The 26714-nt window shown below is 45.6% G+C and overlaps 1 protein-coding gene across 2 annotated transcripts in view; it reads right to left on the reverse strand.

The window, feature by feature from the left end:
- Positions 1 to 2790: 2790 nt before the first annotated feature.
- SLC41A3 (solute carrier family 41 member 3) overlaps positions 2791 to 26714 on the reverse strand; it is a 63627-nt gene continuing 39703 nt past the window's right edge. For both annotated transcript variants that reach the window (XM_043977652.1, XM_043977651.1), the window contains 6 exons: positions 26491 to 26637; positions 16999 to 17143; positions 12243 to 12322; positions 9732 to 9866; positions 8926 to 9074; positions 2791 to 3566 (listed from right to left, as the gene is read on the reverse strand). In XM_043977652.1, coding sequence (XP_043833587.1) covers positions 3357 to 3566; positions 8926 to 9074; positions 9732 to 9866; positions 12243 to 12322; positions 16999 to 17143; positions 26491 to 26637 — 866 coding nt within the window. In that variant the 3' untranslated portion in view covers positions 2791 to 3356. The remainder of the gene's footprint in view (positions 3567 to 8925; positions 9075 to 9731; positions 9867 to 12242; positions 12323 to 16998; positions 17144 to 26490; positions 26638 to 26714) is intronic.

Below are 26714 nucleotides of genomic sequence, written 5' to 3' on the forward strand. Positions count from 1 at the left end.
TTGTATTTCTTTAAGCAATTGTGATTTAGAGCATTTCTCATATGATTACTTCTTCTGAAAACTACCTGTTCATATCTTTTGACCATTTATCAATTGAGGAATCTCTTATTTTTTTATAGATTTGACTTAGTTCCCTATATATTTGAGAAATGAGGTCTTTATCAGAGAAATTTGCTGTAACATTTTTTCACAGATATGATTACTGTCTATTTCTCTCCATCCTATTTTCATGTATTCTACTCTCTCCTTTCACCCTGTCTATCCTTAAAAGTGTTTTGCTTCTGACTACTACCTCCCCCATCTGGCCTTCCTCTTTTATGTGAGAATTTACTTTCATTCTACCTCTTCCTTTCACCTTCCCTCAGTGCATCCCTCTTTCTCACCCCTCAATTTTTTTTAAGAAAATCCCATCACATTCAACTCACAGCCATGCCCTATCTGTGTATACTCCTTCTGAATGTCCCAATAATGAGAAAGTTCTTAGGAATTACAAGCATCATCTTCCCATGCAGAAGTGTAAACAGATTTACCTTATTGAATTGCTTATGATTTCTCTTTCCTGTTTTTCTTTTTATACTTCTTTTGAGTCATGCATTTGAAAGTCAAAATTTCTATTCAGCTCTGGTCTTTTCATTAGGAATGCTTGAAAGTCCTTGATTTCATTGAATATCCATTTTCCTACATGAAGGAATATTTGTTCTCTGAACGACAATTCAGGGTTTTTTTGCAGCTGTTTTCAGAGCTGGTTCTGTGGGTTCATGTTTTCAGTTCTTCGAAGGTGGCATGATCTAAGGAGAGGTATATTTTCTACTCTCCTGGCCTGTGCTCTGGTTTGTGAGCAATCACAAGCCCTCTTTCCTGCTCTGGAACTGTGACCAGATTCCCACTCCCCTGCAGTTGCAAACTCTGGTGTGCTAGTGCTTCTCCTCACCCTTGGACTGTGACCCAAAACTGTGAACCAGATCCCCTGTATGGGCAATGTAACAGAATCCTACACCCAGTGTCAGCAAAGGGACCCCTGTATTCTCCTTTTGACCAGCTGTCCCAATGCCCTTACCATCCATGGGATCTCTTGCTCCAGAAGCTGAACCTACTACTGCCCATTCAGTTGCTCCCAAAACCCACTGCTGGCTTGCTAAGGCATCCAGGCATTGCCTGTGTTGGACTGCTGGACTGCTGGACTGCACTCCACTTTCACCGTGGTGCAACAGATCTTTCCTGATGATCTCTAAGTTGTCTTGGGATAAAAATTGTTCTACCCAATCCTTTTGTGGGTTCTGCCACTCCAGAATTCATTCTGAGGGAAATTTAGGAGAGCTCAGGTGAGTCACTGTCTTTTCTCCACTATCTTGGCTCTATCTGGTTTCTGCCTATATATATAAGACTAGCCCTATTCATCAGTTTCTCTGCTACAGAACTCATCTTTTTCTCCAAACCCTTCTCATTTCCCTGTCTTTTCTATTGTGTAAGGCACCACTATCCTTCCTGGTATCATCCTCAACTCCTCAAATGTAGTCACCCCACATATCCAAATCATTTGCTAAATCCTATCATTTCTTTCTTTTTTTTGCCATCACACTTCTTGTATACATTTCCTATCCAATTGCGTGGATGCCACCTTTGTACAAGTCCTTATCACCTCCTGCCTAGACTACAACAGCTACCAGTCTCTCCCCAATTCAATCCAGCCTCTACTCAGCTCTATAACCTACTCTTTTTCCTACCTTTCCAGTCTTCTTACATCTGACTCCCTCCCATGAACTTAGCATCCCGCTACACTGGCTGTCTTGCCATTGCTACCGTCCCACTCCATCGTCTGACTCTTTATACTTGCACTGGCTGTCCTCCATGCCGAAAATGCTCTGTATTTTCCTATCTGACTCCTGGCTTCCTTCTAGTCTCAGCTCAGTCTTCTGCAAGAGGTCTTTTCAGGAGTTCGCCTCCCCCAGTTTTCCCCCTTGAGCTCCCCCTCCCCATTTTTGCTGTGTACATAGTTATCTATATGTGAGCTCCCGACAGGAAAGGACAATGTTTTTTGCCTTTCTTTGTATTCCTAACACTAAGCACAGTGGCAGGGCTATAGGAAGCACTTAACTGATGATTGATGGACTCTACATGAGTATTTACCAAATACCCATGTTTGGAATTGGGATCAGGCATTCTTAACTTGGGAGTAACCATGAACTTGCTTCTTAAATATTGTGAGCACTGTATTTCAAAATTTGATTGGTTTCCTTTGCAATCTTTTATGTTTCGTTACTTTCAGACCATGATTCTAAGAAGTGGCTCATAGACTTCCCTAGACTGCCTGAGGGTCCATGACACAGAAAAGGTTAAGAAATGCCCGGACTCATCCTATTGCCTCATGCCATGGGGCATCCCAAGGCATTCGACTTTTTCACCTCTAGGCCCATTTCCTTTTCTGTAAAATAGGAATAATACTGTTTCCCTTGCTTATGAAGGCTGTTGGGGAGATCAAATGTAATCGTGAATATGGAAATAATTTTTTAAAAACAGTTCAAACAGCTTCTGCTGCTTGTTTTATTTATTTATTTGTTTGTTTGTTTGTTTATTGATTGATTTATTTTTCGGGACAATGAGGGTTAAGCCCAGGGTCACACAGCTAGTAAGTGTCAAGTGTCTGAGGCTGAATTTGAACTTGGGTCCTCCTGAATCCAGGGCTGGTGCTTTATCTACTGCGCCACCTAGGTGCCCCCTGCTGCTTGTTTTTAGAACCGGAGCTCTATCTCTATACCAACCCTTGTCAGGACATAAAAGACAAAAGACAAATAAATTCTACATAATTTACTTCTGCATTTCTCCAAACACTGTGTTTCCTAATAGGTTGTTTTTTTGGGGGTGGGGAGAGAAGTTGAGATGAAATAAGTTGGAACAAGGAGAGATATTGTGCCCTTGGTTGGGCCCAGAGGCAGAGCTGTGCTCCCCTTGGGAAGTGCTTTGCCTTGGGGTCAGGACAGCTGCAGAGGGGTAAAGGGTAGATCCAAAGAGCACCTCTGAAGATCTCCAAGTTGGGCACTGTCATTGAGAGGAGCCTATATGATACCTCTGGCCACAGCAGCATCCCTCTGATTTGTGCAGCCTCCTAAAGGCATGCTGGATGCTTCCAAGACACCATTTTCACTGGGAAGCCTATGCCACACTGTGTATATACAAGTCATGCTTTGGGCTGCTTCCAGGTAAGAATGCTCGAGGCCACATGAGATAATCTTGGCAGAAAGGGTTATGAGAAGAGGCTCCCAGATCCTTTTGGTTTGACTGTTGGGGCACTTGCTTTTAGGATGCTGAAGGCTGCAAATACCAGAGAGGAAGGCATCTTGGCCTTTTTTGCCTCAGCCCTAGGGAGCCCCAGGTTCCACCATGCTAGGATTTTTCGGATGCATCTTTTTAGAGAGGAAGGCGTCAAGGAGAAAACAGAGGGACAGGAAGCTGGTCCCCAGCAGATCCCCCATCCCTGTGAGGTAGGGGATGCAGTAGCTGTCAGGATCCTGGGAGCGGTGCCACACCAGCCTCACCATTATCTCTGCCAGATATAGTAGAATCAGCACCTAGAAAAGGGAACAATGACAGAGGAGTCATTGCCTGAGCTGGGGGGTGGGGTGGGGGTACAGGGGATGAGAGATAAAGAAGAACGTGGTCTTGAAGCCCAGGAGACCAATAAAGCCAAACAACAACAGCTAAGGCTAGTACAGGAGAGGCTAGGGGTTCCTTGCATTGTGAGGTCATGGACAGCATAGCCAGCCATAAGTAGCTAAGGTGGGTAGAGATCAAGGTTTCTCTACCAGTTTCAGCGCCTATACAGTAGACCCTCAGCATCTGTTGAATGAATGTGATTTAACTGAGGGCTCATATTAATTCTCCTTTCCCTGTAGCATCATCCTCCTATCTTAGGCATCATGGGACCAGGCACATAGTAAGTGTTCAACATGCACATTTTAAAAAATTCATTGATGGACAAGGGTTAGAGATGGTGGTGTTGATTCTAAATGCTATAGAAAAGTCAGAGAAGCAAGAGATCGCCACATCTTGGGGTCATCAGGGAAGATCTTCAGGAAACATGGGACTTGATCCCTTGAATGAGCAAGGGCCAGGGAGGGGGAGACAACTTAGAGACCTGTGAGAAGCCTAGCCTGAGAGAAGGGTCCTTTTGGGGAAGAACTTATGCATTGATCAGTTGCATTTGAACAGACCAGCACTTTAAGTAAGGATGGAAGGATCCCTAGCACCCATTTTTCAAAGGAGTGAATTGGGGTTCAGAAGGTGGAAGTGGCTTGCTCAATATTACACAGGTAGAAAGTAGCCGATCTGAATCTGACACTTGGCTGAGTGCAGTGGTCTTTCCACTTCACTTGCTTTACCTATTTTCCTCTCCTCTCCTCTCCTCTCCTCCCCTCCCCTCCCCTCGTCCTCCCCTCCCCCTCCCCCTCCTCCTCCTTCTTCTTCTTTTCTCTCTCTCTCTCTCTCTCTCTCTCTCTCTCTCTCTCTCTCTCTCTCTCTTTCTCTCTCTCTCTCTCTCTCTCTTTCCCTCTCTCTGGAGCAATGAGGGTTAAATGACTTGCCCAGGGTCATACAGTTAGTAAGTGTGAAGTGTCTGAGGCCGAATTTGAACTCAGGTCCTCCTGAATCCAGGGCCGGTGCTTCATCCACTGCGTCACCTAGCTGCCCCCAAAGCTTTCTTTTTTCTTCCATTTGGCTCTCAGAGCATTAATATCAGAATGTCTGAACTGCAAGGGACCTAAACCACGTGTCCTCTCAGTGTAGGAATTCCCTGTATCAGCGACGATCAGCCGGTAAGTGTCTGAACACTTCCCACGACAGGGAGGTCCCTACTCTCCAAGGCAGGCTGTTCAATGGCTGGACAGCTCCACTGGGACCGTCAGAACTTCTTTATACTCCATCCACTCTGCCTCCCTAGAACTTGGGAACACAGATTTAGAGGTGGAAGGGCTCTAGTCTAACAGATTCATTTACAGACAAGGAAACGAGGGTGGGGTTAGGTGAAGTGACTTTCCCTAGGCCACACAGGTAGTGACAGGTAGAACTGGAACACAGAGTCTGCAGTTGCAAGTGGAGGATTCTCAGTGGCGCTCCTTTTGCTCTCTGAAATCACACGGAGAAAATACACTTCTTTCACATACAGACCCTGCCTCTTCAGATATCTGAAGACCACCATCGCGAATAACAACAACCCCCTGTTAGCTAGGGTAACATCCCTAGTAACTTTAGCCATTAAATTCTCCCCTCTGCTATGGTTTTGTTGCATGATGGGGTGAGATTTGATTCTTCCCCACCTGGGAGAAGGGCTGCTGATGCTCTGCTTTGGGACATTCACTGGGTGTTCCTGGGACTCTCAGAGGAAGGCTATTTGTAGCTGGGGGTGGGGGAGGCAGGGACGCCTTGAGTCAGGAGTGGAGTTTCTGGGTCCTGGCCAGATGGAGTAGTAGCCACAACTGATCCATATTTTCCATGATTATGAGCAGCTTTATGGGGAAAAGTTCCTTGAGGGGGGAAAAAGCAGCTGTTCTTCATAATTCTGGCTTAGCTTGAACCTGGTTTAGCGGCATTCAGGCAGGCCAGGGTTCGCAGTGATATTTTCCTCTGGTTCCGTGGCCTTTGCATGAAAAATGCAATCATGCATGATAACTGGGACTCTTTTACCCCAGAGGGACAGTGACCTGGAATCCTGTTTTTGGCTGGCTGGTCTCCTCGCTCTCCCCTGTTTGAACCATTTTCACTCCAATCTCCTGGCCTTTGCTCATGCCAATTCGCTATTTCTCTTGGAATGCCCTACCCATCTATTCTGTGCCTAATCCCCATTTTACCCAATCTTTTGGGTCCAGCCGAAGCCCTAACTTCTCCATGAAACTTTCCTGGACTGCCCTAGCTCAGGCTGCTCTTCCCTTCCTCAGAGTGTCTGTATCACATAATTCAGCAATCACTATTTTTAAAAATAGTTGTATGCTTTGTGTCTTAGATTGTAAGCTTCTGGAAGGCAGGGGTAATGTTGATTTTTCGTATAGTAATAGATGGCTGAGTGTACATATCCATGTATCTTTTGGGGGGGCAGGGCAATGAGGGTTAAGTGACTTGCCCAGGGTCGCACAGCTAGTACATATCAAATGTCTGAGGATGGATTTGAACTCAGGTCCTTCTGAATACAGGGCAGGTGCTTTATCCACTGTGCCACCTGGTTGCCTGAGTGTACATATCCCATAAAGACTTGCTTGACAGTAATTGCTAACCCAGTGGAACTGACTCTTTGTAGGAACAAGTAATTCAGTTCAATTTTAAGAGCATTAATTAAGCATCTGTTGTGTACAAGGTGCTACATTAGGTTCTGTGAGTGACCAGAAAGAATAAGCAAGTCCCTGTCTTTAAGGAGCTTACTGTCCATCAGGGCAGAGAAGACAAGCCCACCAATCACTAGTCTACAAAGAGCTTGGGAGATCAGGGTATTGTGGGGTAGAAAGGAGACAGTGATCATTTGTGGCTGAGTGAGGGGAGCTGGGAAGGCCTTATGAACAAGTAGCATTTGAGCTCCGCCTTGAAGGATGGGGAATGGTGAGGGTAAAGGAGAGGGGATGGGAGAGAGAGAGGGAGGAGGGGAGGGAGAGGGAAATAGAGGGATAGAGAAAGACAAGGAGAGGGAGGGGTGGAGAGAAGGAGAAGGGAAGGAAGAAGGGGAGGAAGAGGAGAGGGAGGTGAGGAAAGAGGTCAGGGAGAGGGAGGGGAAGAAGAAGGGGAAGGAGAGAGAGGGGGAGAAAGAATGACAGGGAGAGGGAGAGAAGTGTGTGTTTAGATCGGGGGTGGGGAGGAGTATTAGCAATTATATTCTACGTAGGTATATGGCATGAGGGGGCAGCTATGTGGTGAAGTGGATAGAGCACTCAGCCTTGAGTGGGGAAGCCCTGAATTCAAATCTGGCCTCAGATCCTTCCTAGCTGTGTGACCCTGGGCAAGTCATTTAACCCTGTTTGCCTCAGTTTCCTCATCTGTAAAATGAGCTGGAGAAGGAAATGGCAAAACTACTCTAGCACCTTTGCTAAGGTCATGAAGAGTTGGACACAATTGAAAAATGACTGAACAACAATATAGCATGAAAGGCAATGTAGCTTTGTGGATAGAAGGGCAGTCTTGGACTTGGACCTGGGTTCAAATCCTACCTTTGACACATCCTGACTCTTTGACTATAGGTAAGTCATTGAACTTCTCCTGGCAACTCCCTAAGACTAAATTCCAGACTGCACTGTAAGAGGGCATTTCCATACCAGGCACCCATTATAGTGATGAAGTCACAGGTGGCCCAGGTGTGGAAGATGAGAATCTTTTCTGCATAATAGTTCATTCTAAACAGCCTTAGCCTTGGGACAGGTTGGCTGGGTGGAACACTCAAAAGCATGTGCTAGGTTAGAGGAGAAGGGGAGGATTTTAACCACCTATTAACCAATAAGTACTTATTAAGTATTTACTATATGTCACCCAGCATGGTGGCCACCAACTGCTTGGCCCATCCCAAAGGACAAGGCAGAGCTGATTCTCTAGGAACCCTTTATCCTGATCTCCTTGAAACTCAGGCACTCTCCTCATGCCCATCTCCATCCGGCTGAACAATAATCGTTGAATCAGAGAATTCCAGAGTCCAAATGGACCTCAGTGGCCAATAGGCCCATGCTCCTAACCTTCTGGGGCTTTTGGGCACCGTTGGCAGCCTGATGAAAGCTATGGATCCTTTCTCAGAATCATGATTTTTAAATGCATGAAGCAAAATATACATAGGATTACAAAGGAAGTCAGTTAAATTGAAATACTTATTAATGTTTTTAAAACTCCCCTTATCCCAGGCTAAGACCCCTTGATCTATACTATTCAAATATATATTAGAAAAAAAGTTATAAATTTATATTACGGTAATGTTTTCATAATTGCATATGTATAACCTATATCTGATTGCTTACTGCCTCAGGGAGGGGAAAGAGGAGGGAGGAAAGGAGGGATAAAATTTGGAACTCAAAATTTTAAATAAAAATGTTTATTATTTAAAAATAAATATATTGGTAAATTATTATAATTAGAAAATGCATATTAGGTGTTATTATCACACATATGTATATTAGAAAAAAATCACCCCTATAATATGCTTGACAATCGTTGATCCAATCTCCGTTTGAAGGCAAACCTCCAGTGGGGCATCCATGACCTCCTAAGGCTGCCCATTCTGCTTTGGGACAGATATCTCACATCAAGCCTAGCTTTGCCTCTTTGTACCCTCACACAGTGGACGTTCTACCAAGGCAGACAGGTAAGCATGATACAGCAGAGGGAGTAACAGGAGCAAACCCAGAGAAGGGAATCTTGGAAGGTTTGAAGAGGGAGAGAACTCTTTCCACAGGGGCTAGGGATCTGGGAAGGTTTATAATATCATACATGTATGGAATGATTCTCATCCAGATTCACATGTACCTTCTGGGATAGCTCTGTTTTTTTGTTTGTTTGTTTGTTTGTTTTTTTAGTGAGGCAATTGGGGTTAAGTGACTTGCCCAGGGTCACATAGCTAGTAAGTGTTAAGTGTCTGAGGCTGGATTTGAACTCAGGTACTCCTGACTCCAGGGCCGGTGCTCCATCCACTGCACCACCTAGCTGCTCCTAGCTCTGGTTTTTTAAAAACTGAGGACAATATTCCCGATGTAGCCTAGCCAGACCAGTGGACAGTGTGTGTGTGTGTGTGTGGGGGGGGTCAGTCTTTCTCTTTTTTTCTGGACAATATTCTTCTTTTAGACACAGACTTAGATTTGAATTTTCTTCTTCAGACTACATGTCATGGATTCACATGGGGCTTGCAAGCCACTTGGTTCCTCAGATCTTTTTCCAAAGTCCTGTTCTCCAGCCACCTCTCCCCAAAATCCTTACCTGGGTCACTGAAGCAATCAGATAAAAGACCACAAACAGAAGATCCATCTTGATCTCCTGTCCCTCCATCAGGTGAATAATGTAGAGGAATGTCAGATGGCCAGGGATCACCAGGAACAACAGGACACGGGCAGACACAGAGTTGATTTCTGTAAGGAATAAAAGACAGAGGAATTGGCCTGAGGCTGGATTAAGGAGCTGCCTTTCTGGTGACAAGCTGTATGACAGACAGATCTAAGCATGGTTAACTTTAGATGACACAAGGTTGGGAAGGGAAGCATTCTCATGGGAAATATACCAATGTATTAGGGGAGATAAATTCACAGGAGGGCTCAACTTGCAGCCACAATAAGCAAAGGTAGAAAAATGTACTTTCTGGCAGAGTGTCAGGAGGTCTGAATTCTTGACAGGGCTCTGCCTATAACTATCTGTTGTGTGATCCTGAGCAAGGCACCTTTTGGGGACTGGAGGGGTGGGGCTTGCCTGGTTCCCTTCGAACTCTACCTGGAAGGTAGCAGCACCTGCTAGCAACACCTGAAGCCAGCCCCACCCCACTCCCTCATACCTTTTCCTGCAAGAAAGCTTTGTTTGGGAGGAAAGAAGAAGACGACTCTGGCATTGAATGGGGAATGGAGGGATGTCACATAGAGACAACCAAGTCTTGAGCGATCGCAGGGATCAAAGTTGGCTGACCTCCCAACCTTACCAAGGTGTGCACCAATGCCTTCCCATGAAAGTCACATGCCACTAACTCTTATTATTTCAAAGCCAAGAATTTACCTAAGTAATGATCTGGCCAGACTCACCTGAAGAGCAGAAAACTGAGCACGGAGTGGGGCAGAAGCTCCTCATATGGCGAGGTAGGACTCCAGGGGAACTCCAGGAATACAGGTAGGTAGAGATCCGGCTGGCCTGAATGGACACCAGGTTACCACCAACACCTAGAACATGAGAAAGTTGAGTCTTTGTCTGTTTCTGTCTCTCCCCATCTCTCTCTCTATTTGTCTTTTTCTATCTGTCTCTATCTCTGTCTCTGTCACACACACACACACACACACACACACACACACACACACACACACACACCCTATAGCTACTTAAGCCCTACCCATCCTTCAAGGTCCAGATCAAGGCTGCCACCTCCAGGAAGCCTTCCCCAAGTACTTGAACCCCAAGGGGGCTCCCCCTTCTGTAAGTTCCTTAGTATACTCTGGTTTGTCCAAATCACCCATTATTGGGAGGAAACACTGTGCAGACAGCTGAGTAATGCAAAGTATGTACAATGTAATTGGGGGTAAGGGGGAGCACCGACATCAGGGGGAGTGAGGGGAGCACCGACATGGGGGGGCATCAGGAAAAGCTTCTGCATCAGAGGCAACATTCGAGTCAAATCCTACGGGAGGCAGGGATTCCTTCCAAGGGATAAGGAGAGAGCATTCCAGGCATGGGCCTTGTGCAGAGGCACCGAGGTGGGAGATGTTTGGAATTTGTTAGGTCAGTTTGGATGGAATGAAGAGCATATGGGGCGGAGTACATCATGTAAAATCAGTCTGGAAAGAAGTTGGAGCCAAATGGTGATCTCCCAGTCTATGCGTCTCTATAACCCTTCTCGGTGATGCTCACGGAAGACGTGGCCCAGGCAGAAAGGAATGTAGATTTCCATGGGACTCTGCCCTTCTGGATACTGGGAGAGCCGTGGTGCCAAGTAGGTGTAACTCAGGTCATTCGACAGGCGTGCACTGCTAAGTAGGACAGGGTTCTGAGGAATGCTAGGCTTTACATGTAGTGTCATCCTACAAAGGTTGTGGCAGCTGGGAACAAGCAGGGACTGCTTAAGTCAAGCTCTGGCCCAAGCAGCCCCTGGAAAGCTTGGGTGTCCAGAGGTCCAAAAAGGCCCCTGAAGACCAATCAAATGGTCTGTTAGGCTCCCACTAGGTATGAATAGATTTTGCTAATTCTGTAAGGAAAATTTAGAGTCCCCTAAGGCAGTGATGTCAGACAGATACCTACCCAAGGCTTACTGATGGTAGAAAACCACAAATTAACATTATCTTTGTACTATCGTATTTTTATTTATTTTGTTAAACACTTCCGAATTGTACTTTAGTCTGATTTGGCAGCATTCTCCAACTCAGAGTCTGACACCTCTGTCATTATTTGGCATTTATATCTAGTGCCTTTGGCTAAGCCCCTTAAATTTACTTGCTGGGAACTAGTTCCTATTATGGAGAAACCCAGAAAGGCATTGGGTGTTGGAACTAGATAGGAAGTCCCTGATGTCAGCCACCCTTTATCTCTCTAGATCAAGGGAAATACTGCCTAAGCAGTCACTGGAAGAGGCAGGAGATGGCTTTATTTGTGCAATGCAATTAAATGAGGCTGAGTAGTCCAAGAGTTTCTGGTCAGGCCTCTTAGGACCAGGAACAGGACCACTAGCTTCACAGATGAAAGGACAATGAAGTTAGGAAAGAAAAAGTGCTGGATTTGGAATCAAAGGTATGGACTTCAAACTCTGCCTTTAATTTTGAAAAATTAACATGCCTACTATGTGCCAGGCAGGCACTGTACAAAGCACTTTCCAAACATCTCATTTGATCCTCACTCACAATGACCTTGGGAGGGAGTTGATATTCCCATTTTACAGATGAAGAAACTGAGGCAGACAGAGGTTAAATAACTTGCTTGGGGTAACACAGCTAGTAAGGGTATGAAGTTAGATTTGAACTCTGGTCTTTCTGACTGTGGGTCCAGCACTCTGTGCACTATGGTACCCCGTAGTTATCCCCAGTACACTAGATGATCTCTCATTTCTTGTCTAGTTCTAAATCTATGATACAAATCCCTGACATTAGGTAAGTGACGATTTTCCCATGTCTCAGTTTCCTCCTCTGTATAATGAGGGGGTTGGACTAGGTGATCAACACGGTCCCTTCAAATCTAAATCCATCCATCCATCATCCATCAACACATATTAGGGAAAGAAAGAAAGACACAAAACCTACCCTCAAGGAACTTATATTCCACTGGAAGAACTAAGATTCTATAAGAGACAGACCCTGAAATTGGAAAGGGATCTTGGGCATCACCAAGGACAACCTCCTTCATTTAGAGGTAAGGAAACTGAAACTGGGAGAAAAAGTGACTTGCTTGCTTCAAGTCACTCAGCACTGGATGAGAGGCAGAGGCAGACCCTGAAGCAGGGCAGCTCACTCACTGATGATGCCAATTACTGGGGGTGGGGGCAGGCTGTGCCCAGCTCAGGTACCTGCTGAAGAAACCTGCACTCTTCAGTTAGCTTAACAGAGAAGCTCACCTACCATTCACCACTGGAGTGAAGACAGCCATCCCACTGATCTTTTGCTCAGTTATGGTTTTATTGAAGATAAGCCCACCAACACTGGAAAAAGAAAGTGTTAAAGACACACATTTCACAGACTGTTTGTATACCCGAGGGATGAGATCTCTAGCATTTTAAACTAAGGTGCTTTCATGGCTACTACTTTGTCATATGTATTATCTTCTCAGCCTTCCTGGGAAGCCTGAACTACCACTCTTCTCTGACAGAATCCCCCTGCCCCAGCTGTTCTCCACAATGTCTCCTGAATGTATCTTGCACTCTATTTACCCGAACTCAGTTCTCACCTTCTCTAGAAATTCAATTCAACAAGTATTTTTTTTTTGTTGTTTTTTGTTATTGTTTTTGGTTTTTAGTGAGGCAATTGGGGTTAAGTGACTTGCCCAGGGTCGCACAGCTAGTGAGTGTTAAGTGTCTGAGGCCGGATTTGAACTCAGGTACTCCTGACTCCAGGGCCAGTGCTCTATCCACTGCGCCACCTAGCTGCCCCTCAACAAGTTTTTTAAAAGTGTCCAAACCATGTTCAATGCACCAGGCTCTATGCTAAGCCCCAGGGATACAAAGAGGAAAAAGAAAATCCCTGCTCTTAAGTAGCTTGCATTTTACTGAGAATAAACCACCAATTAGCGGTAAGAAAATACAACATGTATACAAAGTCATTTTAGGAGTATGACAGGGAAAAGGTTACTAATAACTAGAGATGGGTTGAGATGAAGATATGCTTGTAGTAGAAGGTGGTATTTGAGCTAAGCCTTGAATAAGGCTAGGGATTTTAGGAAGAAGACTTGAGGATGGAGTGAATTCCAGGAAAAGGGGGCAATCTGGGCAAAGGCACAAAGGAAGACAGATGGGACATCCTCTATGAGGAACATCAAATAGGCCAATTTTTCTAGAATGTAGAGTGTGAGAGGGAAAGTAACTTGAAATCAATCTGGAAAGCTAGATTGGAACCAGATCATAATGAGTGCTGAATGCTAGGGAGAATTGTTATTTTACCCTAGAAGAAATAGATTCTTGAGCAGAGAAAAGACTTGGTCCAAGCTGGGCTCTAAGAACACCCATTTGGCAGCTATGTAGAACAGGGATTGGAGAGGCTGGATACAAGGAGACCAATCAGGAGTCTGTTGTGGTAGTCCAGGTAAGAGGTAATGACACTCTGCTAGTGGAGAGATGAGGACAGGTGGGAGAGATGGTGTAGAGGGAGAAAAGACAAGACTTGAAAACTGATTGACTGGGGGGCAGCTAGGTGGCACAGTGGATAAAGCACCGGCCCTGGATTCAGGAGGACCTGAGTTCAAATCCTGCCTCAGACACCTGACACTAGCTGTGTGACCCTGGGCAAGTCACTTAACCCTCATTGCCTGGTAAGAAAACAACCAAAAAACCCCCAAACTGACTGACTACTGGAGGTGAGGAAGAACAGGAAAAATTGAGGACGAATCCAAGGTTGTGGATCTGGGTCATTGGAAGAATAGTGGTGCCCTCAACAGGAACTGGGAAGTTAGGATGTGGGGGGAGTTTAAGGAGAGAATTAAGCTATCCTTTGGACATGTTCCCGGGAAGAGGTCCAGTAGGTAGCTGGTGATGCAGTAGAGGAGCTCAGAAGAGAACCAAGGGCTGGATAGATGAATTTGGAAGTCACCTGCATAGAGACAATAGCAGAATCCATGGGAACTGATGAGATCCCCAAGTGAAAGAGAATGAAGAGTTAGAAGAATATACAAAGAGGATGGGGGGGGGCGGTGCAAATGCAGCAGACAAGTCAAGAAGGATGAAGACTAGGCATTTAGAAGTAAAAAGATGATCACAACATTGGAGAAGGCAGCTTTAGTCAGTGAAGGGGTGGGGTCAGAAGACCCTGAGAAGCAAGTGGGAGGTGAGAAAAAAGAGACTACAAGTGCAGACACAATGCCTTCCCAGACCACTCTCCAGCACAGGGCGTTCCTTCTCCTCTAGTCCAATTCGCAGAATCAGAGATTGTATGAGCTGAAAGGGATCATTGATTCAGAGCTCGGAGGGGCTCCAGAGCTCATCTATTCCAATCTCCTCCTTTTATAAGTGGGCAAACTGAGGTCCCAGGAGGTGCAATGTCTTGCCCAAGGTCACAGGTCGGAAGCGGCAGAGCCAGGGCTCAAACCTATGTCCTGGGACTCCAGTCATTTTTTTCCCTTTACGTCAACCACTTGGCCTTCTGGAAAAAGGACAATTCGTTATTTCAGTGCCTACTGCAACAGGCTTTACATATATCTATGGACTGGACTAGGCACCCTCACAATACTTTTGCCTACAATTAAATGATTTAATAGTCCCTGCATTCAGTGAGCTAATCATCATCATCTTCTTCCTCTTCTTCTTTTGTGAGGCAACTGGGGTTAAATGACTTGCCCAAAGTAACATAGCTAGTAAGTATTAAGTGTCTGAGGTCGGATTTGAACTCAGGTCCTCCCGAATCCAGGGCCGGTGCTCTATCTACTGCGCCACCTAGCTGCTCTGAGATAATCTTCTAAAGGATGTATATGTTGGGAACAGGGAGATAAAACATATAAGCAAAGGGAGATTCAAGTTTAGTCCTCTTGTCTGTAGATGGAGAGAAGGGAGATGACTTGCTTAAGGTCACACAGGAGGTAAATGTGACTGGACCCCAGGTCTCCTGACTTCCAGTCCTATGCTCTTTCCAACCACACCACACTGATGCTGTGCTATTTCTTCTGGCATTATGAAATTCAGGGAAACAGTACATTAGAACATAACCTGTTAGCTTTCCAGGCAGAGGAAGATGGTCTCTTTGGAGCCCAGATAACAAATGCTCACAATGCAAGACTTTGAATATCCTTTACAGGTCATCATTTAGTCCTTGTTTAGATGTTTCCAAGGACAGGAAACTCATTAGCTTTTGGGTAGCTTGTTATTTTGGGGGGCGGCTATCACTGTTCAATCCTCCCTTCAATGAAGCAGAAGACTTCCTCCTTGGAACTTCTATCCATTGGTTTTGATTCTATCTCCTGAAGCCACAGAGAACAAGTCAGATATTTCTGCCATGTGGACAACATTCAAATATTTGAGGACAGCACACGTAGCCAGACACTAACCACTTCTTTTCTCCAGGGGAATATTCCCAGGTCCTTTCACCAATTCTTGTGATTCTTGTTACTTTACCTCCCCTATGCCTCAGTTTTCTCATCTGTAAAATGAGGGGATTGTGGCCTGAATGGCTTTGAGGTCCTTTTTTTTTTGGTTTCTTTTTTTTTTGCAGGGCAATGAGGGTTAAGTGACTTGCCCAGGTTCACACAGCTAGTAAATGTCAAGTGTCTGAGGCTGGATTTGAACTCAGGTCCTCCTGAATCCAGGGCCAGTGCTTTATCCATTGCGTCTAGCTGTCCCCCAAGTAGATAACTCTTTGTGAAGAATGCCATAGCAGGGAGTCACACTTCAGATAGGAGCTGGCCTGGGTACAATCTAAGACCCCTCCCACTTCTGGGAGTGTGTTGATTCTATGAATTCACATGAGTTAAAATTCACATCTCAGTTAAAATATGCCCCTGTAGACTGGGTCATGCACACAGATCAGAATTCCAGCATGAGAAGGGATCACAGAGATGCCCTAGCCTGACTCACCTGTGCCTCAGTATCCCTTACATCAGGGCTCCAACAGGTTGCCTCTAGGGATGGGTGACTCACCACTTCCCTCCGTAGCAGCCCGTTCTGGGCCTGCCCTAATTATTATGTAACATCATTATGGTCTCTTCATTTGGGCTAAAATCTACCTTTCTGCAACCTGACCTATTGCTCTAAGTTCTTCGGTCACAGTCTGGCACAAAAAGTCTAAATGGCCATTTCTCAAGGGGTCCTTTCCACTCCTGGCTCAGGTCACTCTGGTCTTTACCTTGTTGCCAACATCCTTGCCCCCGTGTCCCTACCTTCTACTTTGCTCCCCCCTTCCCCACTTTCCATCTCCTCTGTGTAGAGTGTCTTCCTCTTAGAATGTAAACTCCTTGAGGGCAGGGACCACCTTGTTTATATTTGTATCCCTGATGCTTAGCACCATGCCTGGCACATGGTAAGTGCTTAATAGATGATCCATTTGTTTGTCTTACACAATACTGGAAGTCTGCTCTCAAGTCTCCCCCACGAACCACCCTGCCCCCGTTTTCTCTTCTTCCGGCTAAACACCCCTCTGTTCCTTCCATGAATTCTCATATGGCAAGGAAGGTTGCATCATGAGCAACTAAGCTTTTTAAAAATGCTAATAAGAAACTTTTATTAATTTTAAATTTTCTAATAATCTTTCTAATAATTTTCAATTATTAGGACAAAAAAATTAAAGTAAAAATGAAGTCATGAAATCATTCATATGATTGGAAGAAATGAGGAGGAGGGAGAGGAAGGGGGAGGAGGAGGAGGGGGAGAAGGGAGGAGGAGGGGAGGAGGAGGGGAGGAGGAGGAAGGAAGTCCCCCAAGGGCCCCAGTAAGTGTGCTAGATGTGCTTGTAGCCTTTATGAAGGTTCATTTAAAACAGTGCTTCTGGCCCCTGCAAATCTGCATGCACTTTGGATCAGGGAGAGGTGCCAGGCTCTTGCTCATAGGTGGATACCCAAAATGCTTCGCTACCAGTGGAGGCAGGATAGGGGATGGGGCTCTCATGTGGGGAAAGTTTCTTCCTCTCCAAAATTCAACTGTCACCTCCCAGATGGAGTCTATGGGTCTTCCCTTGTTCTTACCTGCTGATCGTCATGGCTATGATGATGGGAAACCAGCCTGTCTTCAGAATTTGGGTGATGGAGGGGCTCTTCTTTGCTATGAAAATCCACATTGGGATGAGGGAGAAAAAGAAGAAACAGATCCCTGGGAAGAGGTAATATTGGTCTGGCAAGAGAGAGGAGACACATGTACCGTGTTAACCTGTTACGGTAGAATAAAAGCTTGTTGAGGGCAGGGGCTCCCTGCTCTCTCTGTCTCTGTATCCCCAGTGCCTGGTATGCAGTAGGAATTTAATAAATGCTTTCTGAAACTGAGACCCTTCCAGATTATTCCCCACTGACCCATCCTCTCCCCCTCCCAGGGCCTTTCCCTCTGAGGTCACCTTCTGCTACTCCATATGTTTCTTGAACATGCCTGTTTCTTTGTATGCTTCCCACATTAGACTCAGAGCTCAGGGCAGGGACTATTTTCACCCTTCTTTGTATTCCCAGTGCTTAGCATACTGCTTGGCACTAAGCTTGTTGATTGACTGGTCGATCACAATGTCTAAGAAACTTGGAATTGAGAGTGCTCTTCCTCTGGTAGAGGTGGGAGACTATGGGTAGGGAAAACTGAATATGACAGACTCAGCTGGTGTGTCAGTTTTGATGAACAGCCTTTTTTCCTCTCCTTTTTTATTCTGTTACAATGGTTGGCTCTTTGGTAGTGAGTGGGGCAGGAATATATCTGAAGATGAAGGTGATATAAAAACAAGAGATTTAATTCATTTTTTTAAAAAGGCAAAAATGCTTCATTGTTTGATTAAAGTGGGCCAAGGGCTCAGCCAGGGTGCTGGGATAGTGAACCGCAACTTCTTACTATCTGTGTCACTTTGGGCAAGTTTCTTGACCTCTCTGGGTCTCAATTTCCACATCTGTAAAATGAAAAGGCTAAGGTACTTTCTAAGGTCCCTTCCAGTCTTAAATCCAGGAATTCTTGGAATGAATTCTCCCGGCAGATTGGAAGCTGCGACGAGACGCTGGGGATCGGAGCCTTTATTTCTTGGCTCAGCTGCCTCCTAGATCATTGTTAGGTGTTTCCAAACCCCTCCATCCTAACCCTGGACCTGAGACTCCCGGCCTGTTTCAGTGAGATGAGTTAATTGGAGAGAGGTTGAGTCATGAGCCTGAGGTCCGGGGGGAAGGCTGCTGGACAGATGGGCCTCAAGACCAAACTCTCAAGCTCCAAAGGCTGGCCTCTCTTAGACTTGGCAGTTTTAAGATATATCCAGCCTTGCTTTTCATTGGCCTCTGATATTGGACAAGGGTGTCTCAGCCAAGACTCAGTAAAAGCACCCTTCCCCCTTAGAAAGACTTGGAAGGGCATCTAGAGGTCATCTCATCAAACCTCTTGTTTTACAGATGAGGACACTGAGGCCATTCGGCCTCTCCTTCAGGGGAGGAGCAATTTTCTTCTTCAGGAAGAAGAGACGGGAAATGGGATGTTGGGACAATGACCAGTGGCTTTTTCTCACCTGTGGGATGTTGGGCCAAGTCAATGCAATTTTGGGGGAGCCCTAGTTTTCCCATCGACAAAATGAGGGTTGGACAACATGATCCCTGAGATCCCATGATATGCCTGGAGACAAGAGCTTCTCCTTATACCATGAAGCCCATCACTCCTAATCCCTTATTTCTCAATGCAGAACCCTCTGTTCCTGGAAGTTTTTCCGTGAGGGGTTGGATCACTCACTGCCTTAGTAGTCTCTACATTATCCCTCACTCTCCCCTCCACATTTGGAGGCACCTTTCCTTGGGAGAAATCTTCTCATTTTACAGATGTAAATATATTAGGCACCCAGAGGCAGCTAGGTGGTACAGTGGATAGAACACTGTCCCTAGAGTCAGGAGGACCTGAGTTCAAATCCAGCCTCAGACACTTGCCACTTACTACCTGTGTGACACCAGACAAGTCTCAACCCCAATTGCCTTAAACATCTGGGGTCATCTCCAGTCATCCTGATGTATATCTCACCACTAGACCCAGATGGCTGTGGAGGAGAGAGAGTGAGACATAGTCCTCCCTCACTTAAATCCAATTCAGTTCAAGTCATGACCTCACCTCCCAATGTCATGATCCACTTTGAGAAGGAAGGACAAACAACAACAAACAAATATCATCCCAAAACCCAACACCCAACACCCAACAACCAAAAATGACCGCAACCAAAAACAACAACCAACCACCACCACCAATAACAATGTACCTGGAATCAAACAAGGACAGCAAGATTAAAGGCTTTGCCACAGTCAGTCGCACAGGTAGAAGGCAGCAGAACCAGGATTCCAGGTCAAGCCCTCCCACCCCAAATCTAGGACCCCTTTCCTTATATAATATTGCCTTTAAGTCATTTAGCAACCTGCAGTGTTTCTCTCCTATGCCACATCTCCTCTTCCAGCACGGGACACAACCATTCCCCCCTCTGTGCTGTTATCTCATGCTGTTATCTCCCACCCAGTACACCCTCCTCACCTTCTCCATCTTCCCCATTGTTCATCAAGGTCCAGTTTAAATGCCACCTCCCCCATGAAGCCTTCCTGGATCTCCCCAGTCAAGAGAGGATACTTCCTTCCTCTGGGAGAGTTGTGCATCAGCTTGAGGAGGCACACTATCTGTATTTGTACTAGGAAGCATTACCTTCTGTGCACTTCTCATCTCCCCCCTCAACTTTAAAAATGCTATATTGATGCCTTTTGTCTTTAAATCACAGTCATTTGAAATGCCTCCTACTGAGATAAGCAAGTAAGCCAAACTACTTCATACAGTGACCGCATCTGACAATATATGTCCTCATAGTTCTCCGCCTCTCAAGGTGAAGGGAAGAGTATGTTTCCAACTTCCAACTGGGCTGTTTGTTCCTCTACACTTTGTAAGTGAAGGTATCATACTTTTCTTATTCTTTCCCAGCTAGGCAGATAGCTGGCACACTGGGCGTGGAGTCAGGAAAACCTGAGTTCAGATCCTGCCTCAGACACCAGAGGGGCAAGTCACTTAACCCTATTTGCCTCAGTTTCTCATCTGTAAAATGGGAATACTTACAGCACTTACCTAACAAAGTTCTTGGGAGGGGGGCAGCTAGATGGTGCGGTGGATAAAGCACCGGCCCTGGATTCAGGAGGACCTGAGTTCAAATCCATCCTCAGACACTTGACACGGTCTAGCTGTGTGAACCTGGGCAAGTCACTTAACCCTCATAGCCCTGCCCCCCCCCATTAGAAAAAATTAAGAAAATTTAAAAAAAGTTTTTTTTAAAAAGTTGTGAGGATCAAATAAGATAATATGTGTAAAGCTCTTAGCTCAGTGTCTGGCTCTATAGAAATGCTTATTCCTTTCCCCTTCCTCATCCACCCAGGTGCCCAGCACAGGGCTGTTTGCAGGATGAATGAATCATCTCCTCACTTTCTGAGCTCCACCAGTACGTCTTGTCTATATCACACATGTTAGCAATTGATCACTGGCTGGCTCTCCTATATTATTGTTCTCACTTTCATATGTGTTTCTCGTTAGAAAGCTTTTCCTTACATTGCATAGAAATCTGCCATCTCTAAAAAATGATGGAACAGACATTTATTAAGCACTTACTGTATGCAAAGCAATGCCTGGGGCCCAGTGGGCTGAATCTAACTGATTTTCCACCTGACTTTTCCCTTAAATTCTTAGAGACAGCTCTAATGTTTCTGAGTCTTCTCTTCCCCAGGTGAAACATCCATCAGTTCCTTCACCTGACCTTCCCAAGCCTCCCATGATCTCAAGGCAATTTTCTGTCTTGGTTCCTGTTCTTTGGACATCCTTGTTTATCATTGTCTTTACTAAAATAAAGCACCAAGAATTGAACCCAGACTCTAGATGGGGTCAGCTTGGGGCAGACGACTGTGAGACCATCATCTCTCTCCTTTTGGGCCCTAAGCCTCTCTTAATGACCCCCAGGATCACAGGGCTCCAATGGAATCCCCCTAATGCTCTCTGAACTACAGAAGAAAGGAAAATTCTTTTTCCCTGCAAGGATGGGGAGGGGGGATGGAGGAATGGAGATTGGGGCTGGGAGAGAAAATTGGCAGCATGGAATGGGGAGGGTGGGGAAGGCAGTTCATGGAAACAATAATGAAGGAAAGTACTCACTTGTCTTGCCCCTAGAGGGTTAAGGCAAGTGGGCTTGGCACCGAGACAGGCCCCAAACTCTCCATTTCTTAGGTGATAACAGTACGTCTCTTGGATCAGTTTTCATGCTCGTTTCCAAAAAGTCCTCACTATAACCCTGGGCCTGAGGCCCCAGCCTTGCTTTGGAGAAAAGCAGAGGGTGGAGGGAGATGCTGAGCTGTGAGCCTCAGGTCCCGGAGGAAAAGCCGTGGCCTGGCGTCAGCCCAGACAAAGCAGAGAAACTATATCTGACCATGTGGAAGGTTCTTGGTGTGCCCTCTGGGAACCAATGATGGCTCAGGGGTGGCTGGCATCCTGGGGGAGGGGTTCTGGGGGCTGGTTTCTTCTGGAATGGGAGTTAATATGCCACAGCTGGGCTTTGTTTCTGCTTTAAGCAGATCACTGGCTTGGCCATTCTATAAAAAGCTCACTCTTCCGACATGCGAGGCTGATGGAAAACTCTTTCTTTTGCAGGGGTCGTTTTTCCTAGGGCAGGAAAACTGGTGGTGGGGGGAGCAGGGAAGGCAGTGATCTATATAGTCTTTTGGTCCAAGAAGTGCCCCCCCCCCAAAAAAAGTCTTCAGTAGTTAGACCACTGAGTTCACTGATCACAGCAAGAGGCAGGCAGAATGAAAAATCATTCGGCTTGGAAATGGGTGAAGAGGAACCGGGGGCGATTTGAGGGAGTCTGGGATGGTGCCCCAGATAAGAAGAACCCTAATTAAGAACTGGAAGGGTCAGAGGTCACAACTCTGGGGGCTTCTTTTATTTATGGAAGTGGGATTTTTCTAAGCTCTCTTCATCTAAGGGTCTGTGACTTTGCTCCTTAATATAATATTGTGGAAAGAAACCTCATCAAGGAGACTTGGGATCTAGTTCTGGATTGGCCATCAAACAATTCTGGGCCCTTGGGTACATGACTTCATCCTTCTGGGCCTCTGGTTCCTCACCTGTAAAAAGAGGGAGTGGATGATATGCTCTCTTAAACCTCTTCCACCTCTGACATTCTGTGTTCTAAGACCCTTCCCTCCTCTGACATTCTGTGTTCTAAGGCTGCTTCCAGCTATGATAATTCTAGGTTCTAAGGCCTCTTTTATCTCTGACATTCTGCATTCTAAGGCCCTTCCCACCTCTGATATTCTTTGTTCTAAGGCTCTTTCCAGCTGTGACATTCTAGGTTCTAAGGCCCTTCCCACCTCTGACGTTCTGTGTTCTAAAGCTCCTCTCATTTCTGACATTCTGTGTTCTTAAGCCCCTTCAATCTCTAACATTCGATGTTGCCTAGCTCCTTTCTAGCTCTGACATACTGTTTCTGAGGTCCCTTACAGTTTTCATAGTCTAAGTTCTAAGGTCCCTCCCAGCTGTGACATTTTTTGTTTTGTTTTGTTTCTAAAGCCCCTTTCAGCTCTAATGAGCTATCATTGTAATAAACAAGGCAGGGGAAGTCCCTGAAAGTTTAGGTGTAGCCAAAAGAAATCACTTCTAGCTCAGTCAGTGGCTCCTTCCCTTCCAGACACCATCTTTACAGCTCAGATGGCAGCCTCTTGTTAAAGCTCAGTTAAGAACAACTCTAAGAATGGAAAGAAAATGGGGAGAAGTAGGGCACTCGACAAGACCCTGGGGTTGGGGAGGCTGGTAAAACCTATGGGTTACTCCCTGGGTGGCTGTATACACAGCCTGTGATCACACTCTACTTTGAAGCTGGTTTGAAGTCAAATCCTTTCTCTTCAACTATCACTTCCTACCCAAAGCTGTCCTTGGGGCCTTGACTGACTCTTTCCCTCTTGTTCTTAGTCAAGTGATTTCTCCTCCCTAGGGCTTCAGTTTCCTCATTCCCTATCACTACAAGTAGGCAGGGAGTCAAGAAGACCTGACTTCAAATCCCCCTCATCCTGGTTGTAGTGACCTGGTTGGACTCTGTGACCTGGTCAAGTCACTTAACCTCTCACTGCCCCAGACAACTTCCTGTGACTCTAATACTCAGGGAAGATACTGATTTACAGTGATAGAGAACATGCCTTTCACATTTACGAAATCATAAGTTTGGTTGTGGAAAAAGTTGTTTTGTAGAGGATTTAGAGGTTTCAAAACACTTTATGTGCATTATCTCATTTGATCTTTACATCAGCATCTCCCTCTTGTCTCTGGTTACATACTACATGAATGATTCCCAGTTTACAGATGGGGAAACTGAAGCTCAGACATGCCTCACCCAGAGCCACATAGCTATAGTAACTGGCAGGATTTGAACTCAGGTTGTCCTGATTCCAACCTCAGTGCTCAATTAGATAGCTAGGCTAGACCACTATAGAGTCAGAAAATTTTCTATTATTTCTATTTTCAGTTGTGTTTCAGGTTTTCTTGTCAGAGATACTGGAGTGGTTTGCCATTTCCTTCTCCATCTCATTTTACAGATGAGGAAACCAAAACAAACAGGGTTCAATGACTTTCCCAGGGTCACAGCTAGTCAATGTCTGAGGTTAGATTTGAACTCAGAAAGATGAGTCTTCCTGACTCCAGACCCAATACTCAACTGTGCCACCTAGCTGCCCCAGAGTCAGGAAAACACAAATTCAAATATAGCTGCTGATAATGTATTGGCTGTGGGACCTTGGGCAAGTAACTTACTCTCCATTTGTCACGGAAGACAGGATGAAGTTCCTAATGAGTAAGGCCATCAAAAGTGGAATGGCTTCCTGACAGATGGGAGTTTTCCCCTCTTTGGAGGTCTCCGAGCACAAGTACTTCTCAGGTATATTGTATCTGTATAAACTGTGGGAATCCCTTCACTTGGGGGTTGGTCTAGATGGCCACTCAGGGTCCTTCCAGCTCTCAGATTCAGTGATGCTGTGATTTTGACATGGCCTCAGTGGTCCCTCAGGACCCTGTGCATTTGTGAGGATGCCATTGCTCAGGGCACTGGGGGAGCTTGGCCTGGGGGGGGCAGTTCCTTGGCCTCCCTGAACCTCTGGGGAATGAGGGAATTGGGCTGAATGGTCTCTAAGGTCTCCTCCAATTCTAAAACCTCAGAATCCCAAGAACCTTTGATCCCTGTTGGGAACTGCCTCTGGAGTCAGGTTCTGAGCAGTTTCATTTTTTTTTATAGTTTCGTATATACTATTCTAAAGACTCCATGGAAATAGAATGTACTGGTTCTTTATCCAGATCATAAATTCCTTGAAGGCAGAGATTGTGCTAAATTCCCTGGACTGATAACAAATAACAATAATCATAGCTAGCATTTGTTTTGTTAAGCACTTTATAAATATCTCATTTTTTTCTTCCTCCAAACCCTGGGAGGTGGCTGCTATTATAACCCCCATTTTACAGAGGAAGAAACTGAGGCAGATAGTGATTATGTGACTTGCCCAGGGTCACACAGCTGTAAGTGTCTGAGGCCAGCTTCGAACTCAGGTCCTCCTAACTCCAGGTCCAGCATTCTACCCACTGCACTATGCAGAGTACATGTTCAAGAAGAATTAAAAAACAAACAAATGTATATTTTATATTTATGTATATACATACATACATACACACACATACACATATGTGTATGTATGTATATATGTATACATACACATATATACATATACATATATATATTTACAAAATTACTGACATGCTTCTTGGGAAAAAGAGAATACATCTTCCAACAGAGCCTCCCTTGGAAGCTTTGAGGACTGAGGCTGGGCTTAAAAATAGAGCAAGGTCTCTGGTGTAATTACTGGAATTTGCTCCACTTTCGTCCTTGATTTGTGGGACCTTGTTTCCTCTCATAGTTAACATATTCAGTTCTCTTTCTGGGTCTCTTTTTTGTGGGAGTTTGTTATGTGATTTACTACACAGCGAGAAAACTTGGGACAACAGCTCCAAACACTCAAGCCAAATAGATAAGAGGCAATATGCTTCCTACGTTTTGTCTTGGAGAAGAAGTTAATCTAAGGAGAACCAAACCTGGATTCAAATCCCACCCAGGGTCACCTCTTGTCTGAAAATGAACACATCCAATTTTCCCCTCTTGAGCCCTCAGGATCAGGAGCCCTAGTCTTGTTGGAGTAATGGAGAACATTTAGCCTAGGGAAGAGAAGATTTGAGAGGACGCAGTAGACTTTATGTGACCGCAAGGAAGTCACTTCATCTCCCTGGGTTTTGGTTTTTTCATCGGCAAACTGGGAGTGGTAGGAAGCATTAGGTGGACTAGATTGACCTCTGGGGTTCCATTCTGTTCCAGCTCTAGAACTATGTTCCTAAGATCTTATTGAACTGAGTCACCGAACCAGAGCTGGGACATATCTCAGTAGCCACATATAGCCCAACCCATACCTGAAAAAGACTCCTCTCCAAGTGTTCATTTAGCCATCACTCAATCATCTCCAATGAGAGGGGACCCTCTCAGGTTGCCCATTTTACTTCTGGATAGGGCTGACTGTCAGAAAAATCCTTCCTACAGGAAGGCTACATTTCCTTCTTCATAACTTCCATCCATTGGCCCAAGTCCTGTTGGGGTCAACAATTTCAATCCCCTCTTTCACATACCCACCCAAAATAACTGTCCTCGCAAATCTTCTCTTCCCTAGGCTAAACATTCTCCATTACTCCAACAAGACTAGGGCTCCTGATCCTGAGAGCCCGAAAGGGGAAAATTGGGTGCATTCATTTGACAAGAGATGACCCCAAATGCACATTATTTGATTTGTTCCTGGCCATTCCCTTTTCCCTTGGGGGAGGGGCTCTGGTGATCTGCCAGGCAATTTTGAACATGTGGCTATTTCAGTCCGTGATGGAATGAGGTCACTGGCTTGGCACCTGCGGACTGAGCTTACTCTGCAGTTCTATTCACTCTCTGGGCAGTTAACCAATCACAGTTGTATGACATCGGGAGGAAAGGGATGCTCAAAGAGTGCTTGAGTGTTGTCTGGGTTCTGCTCTTGTGGCCTCTGCATGCTCAACTATAAAGTGAGGGGCTCTGGAGAGTTGTAGTCTTACAAGGTGCCCCTCCCCATGATGAAGAAGCAAAAACCCAGAGTGGGAAAGCAACTAGCTCAGTGTCATACAGGGCAGAAGAGGCAGGGCAGGGACTAGGATTGGAGTCCCCCAAGTTTCAGCCCAGTATTCTTGCCTTGATGACATGTGGCCTCCCAGAACAGAGGGTCTCTAGGGGTCTGGGTTCTATAGGTCAGCTGGAGTATTCTAACTCCAGTTTCCTAGAGCAGTCTGGGTTGTGGTTGCTGGGACACAAGGTATATGTCCTGGATACCACCTGGCCCTTCCTGCATCCCTTCACCTTCTGACCCTGACCCTAACCCACTGGACCCTGGGCTTCTTGCGGGCCATACCTATGTATTTGTACAGGATGCTGCTGGTGCCGGCCAGAATGCAGAGGGTTATGACGTCTCCGAGCATGGCCGCGATGGGTGTGGCGATGTTGTCTGGGTTGACCCCAAACTTCCGAGCACCCAGCACCACACAAATCATCACTATTCCTGCAGAGAGAGAGAGAGAGACAGAAAAAGAGAAAAAGAGAGAGAAACAGAGACAGAGAGACAGACAGAGATGGAGA

The sequence above is a fragment of the Dromiciops gliroides genome, chromosome 1 (genome assembly GCF_019393635.1).
Source record: "Dromiciops gliroides isolate mDroGli1 chromosome 1, mDroGli1.pri, whole genome shotgun sequence".
In the NCBI taxonomy this organism is placed as follows: Eukaryota; Metazoa; Chordata; class Mammalia; order Microbiotheria; family Microbiotheriidae; genus Dromiciops; species Dromiciops gliroides.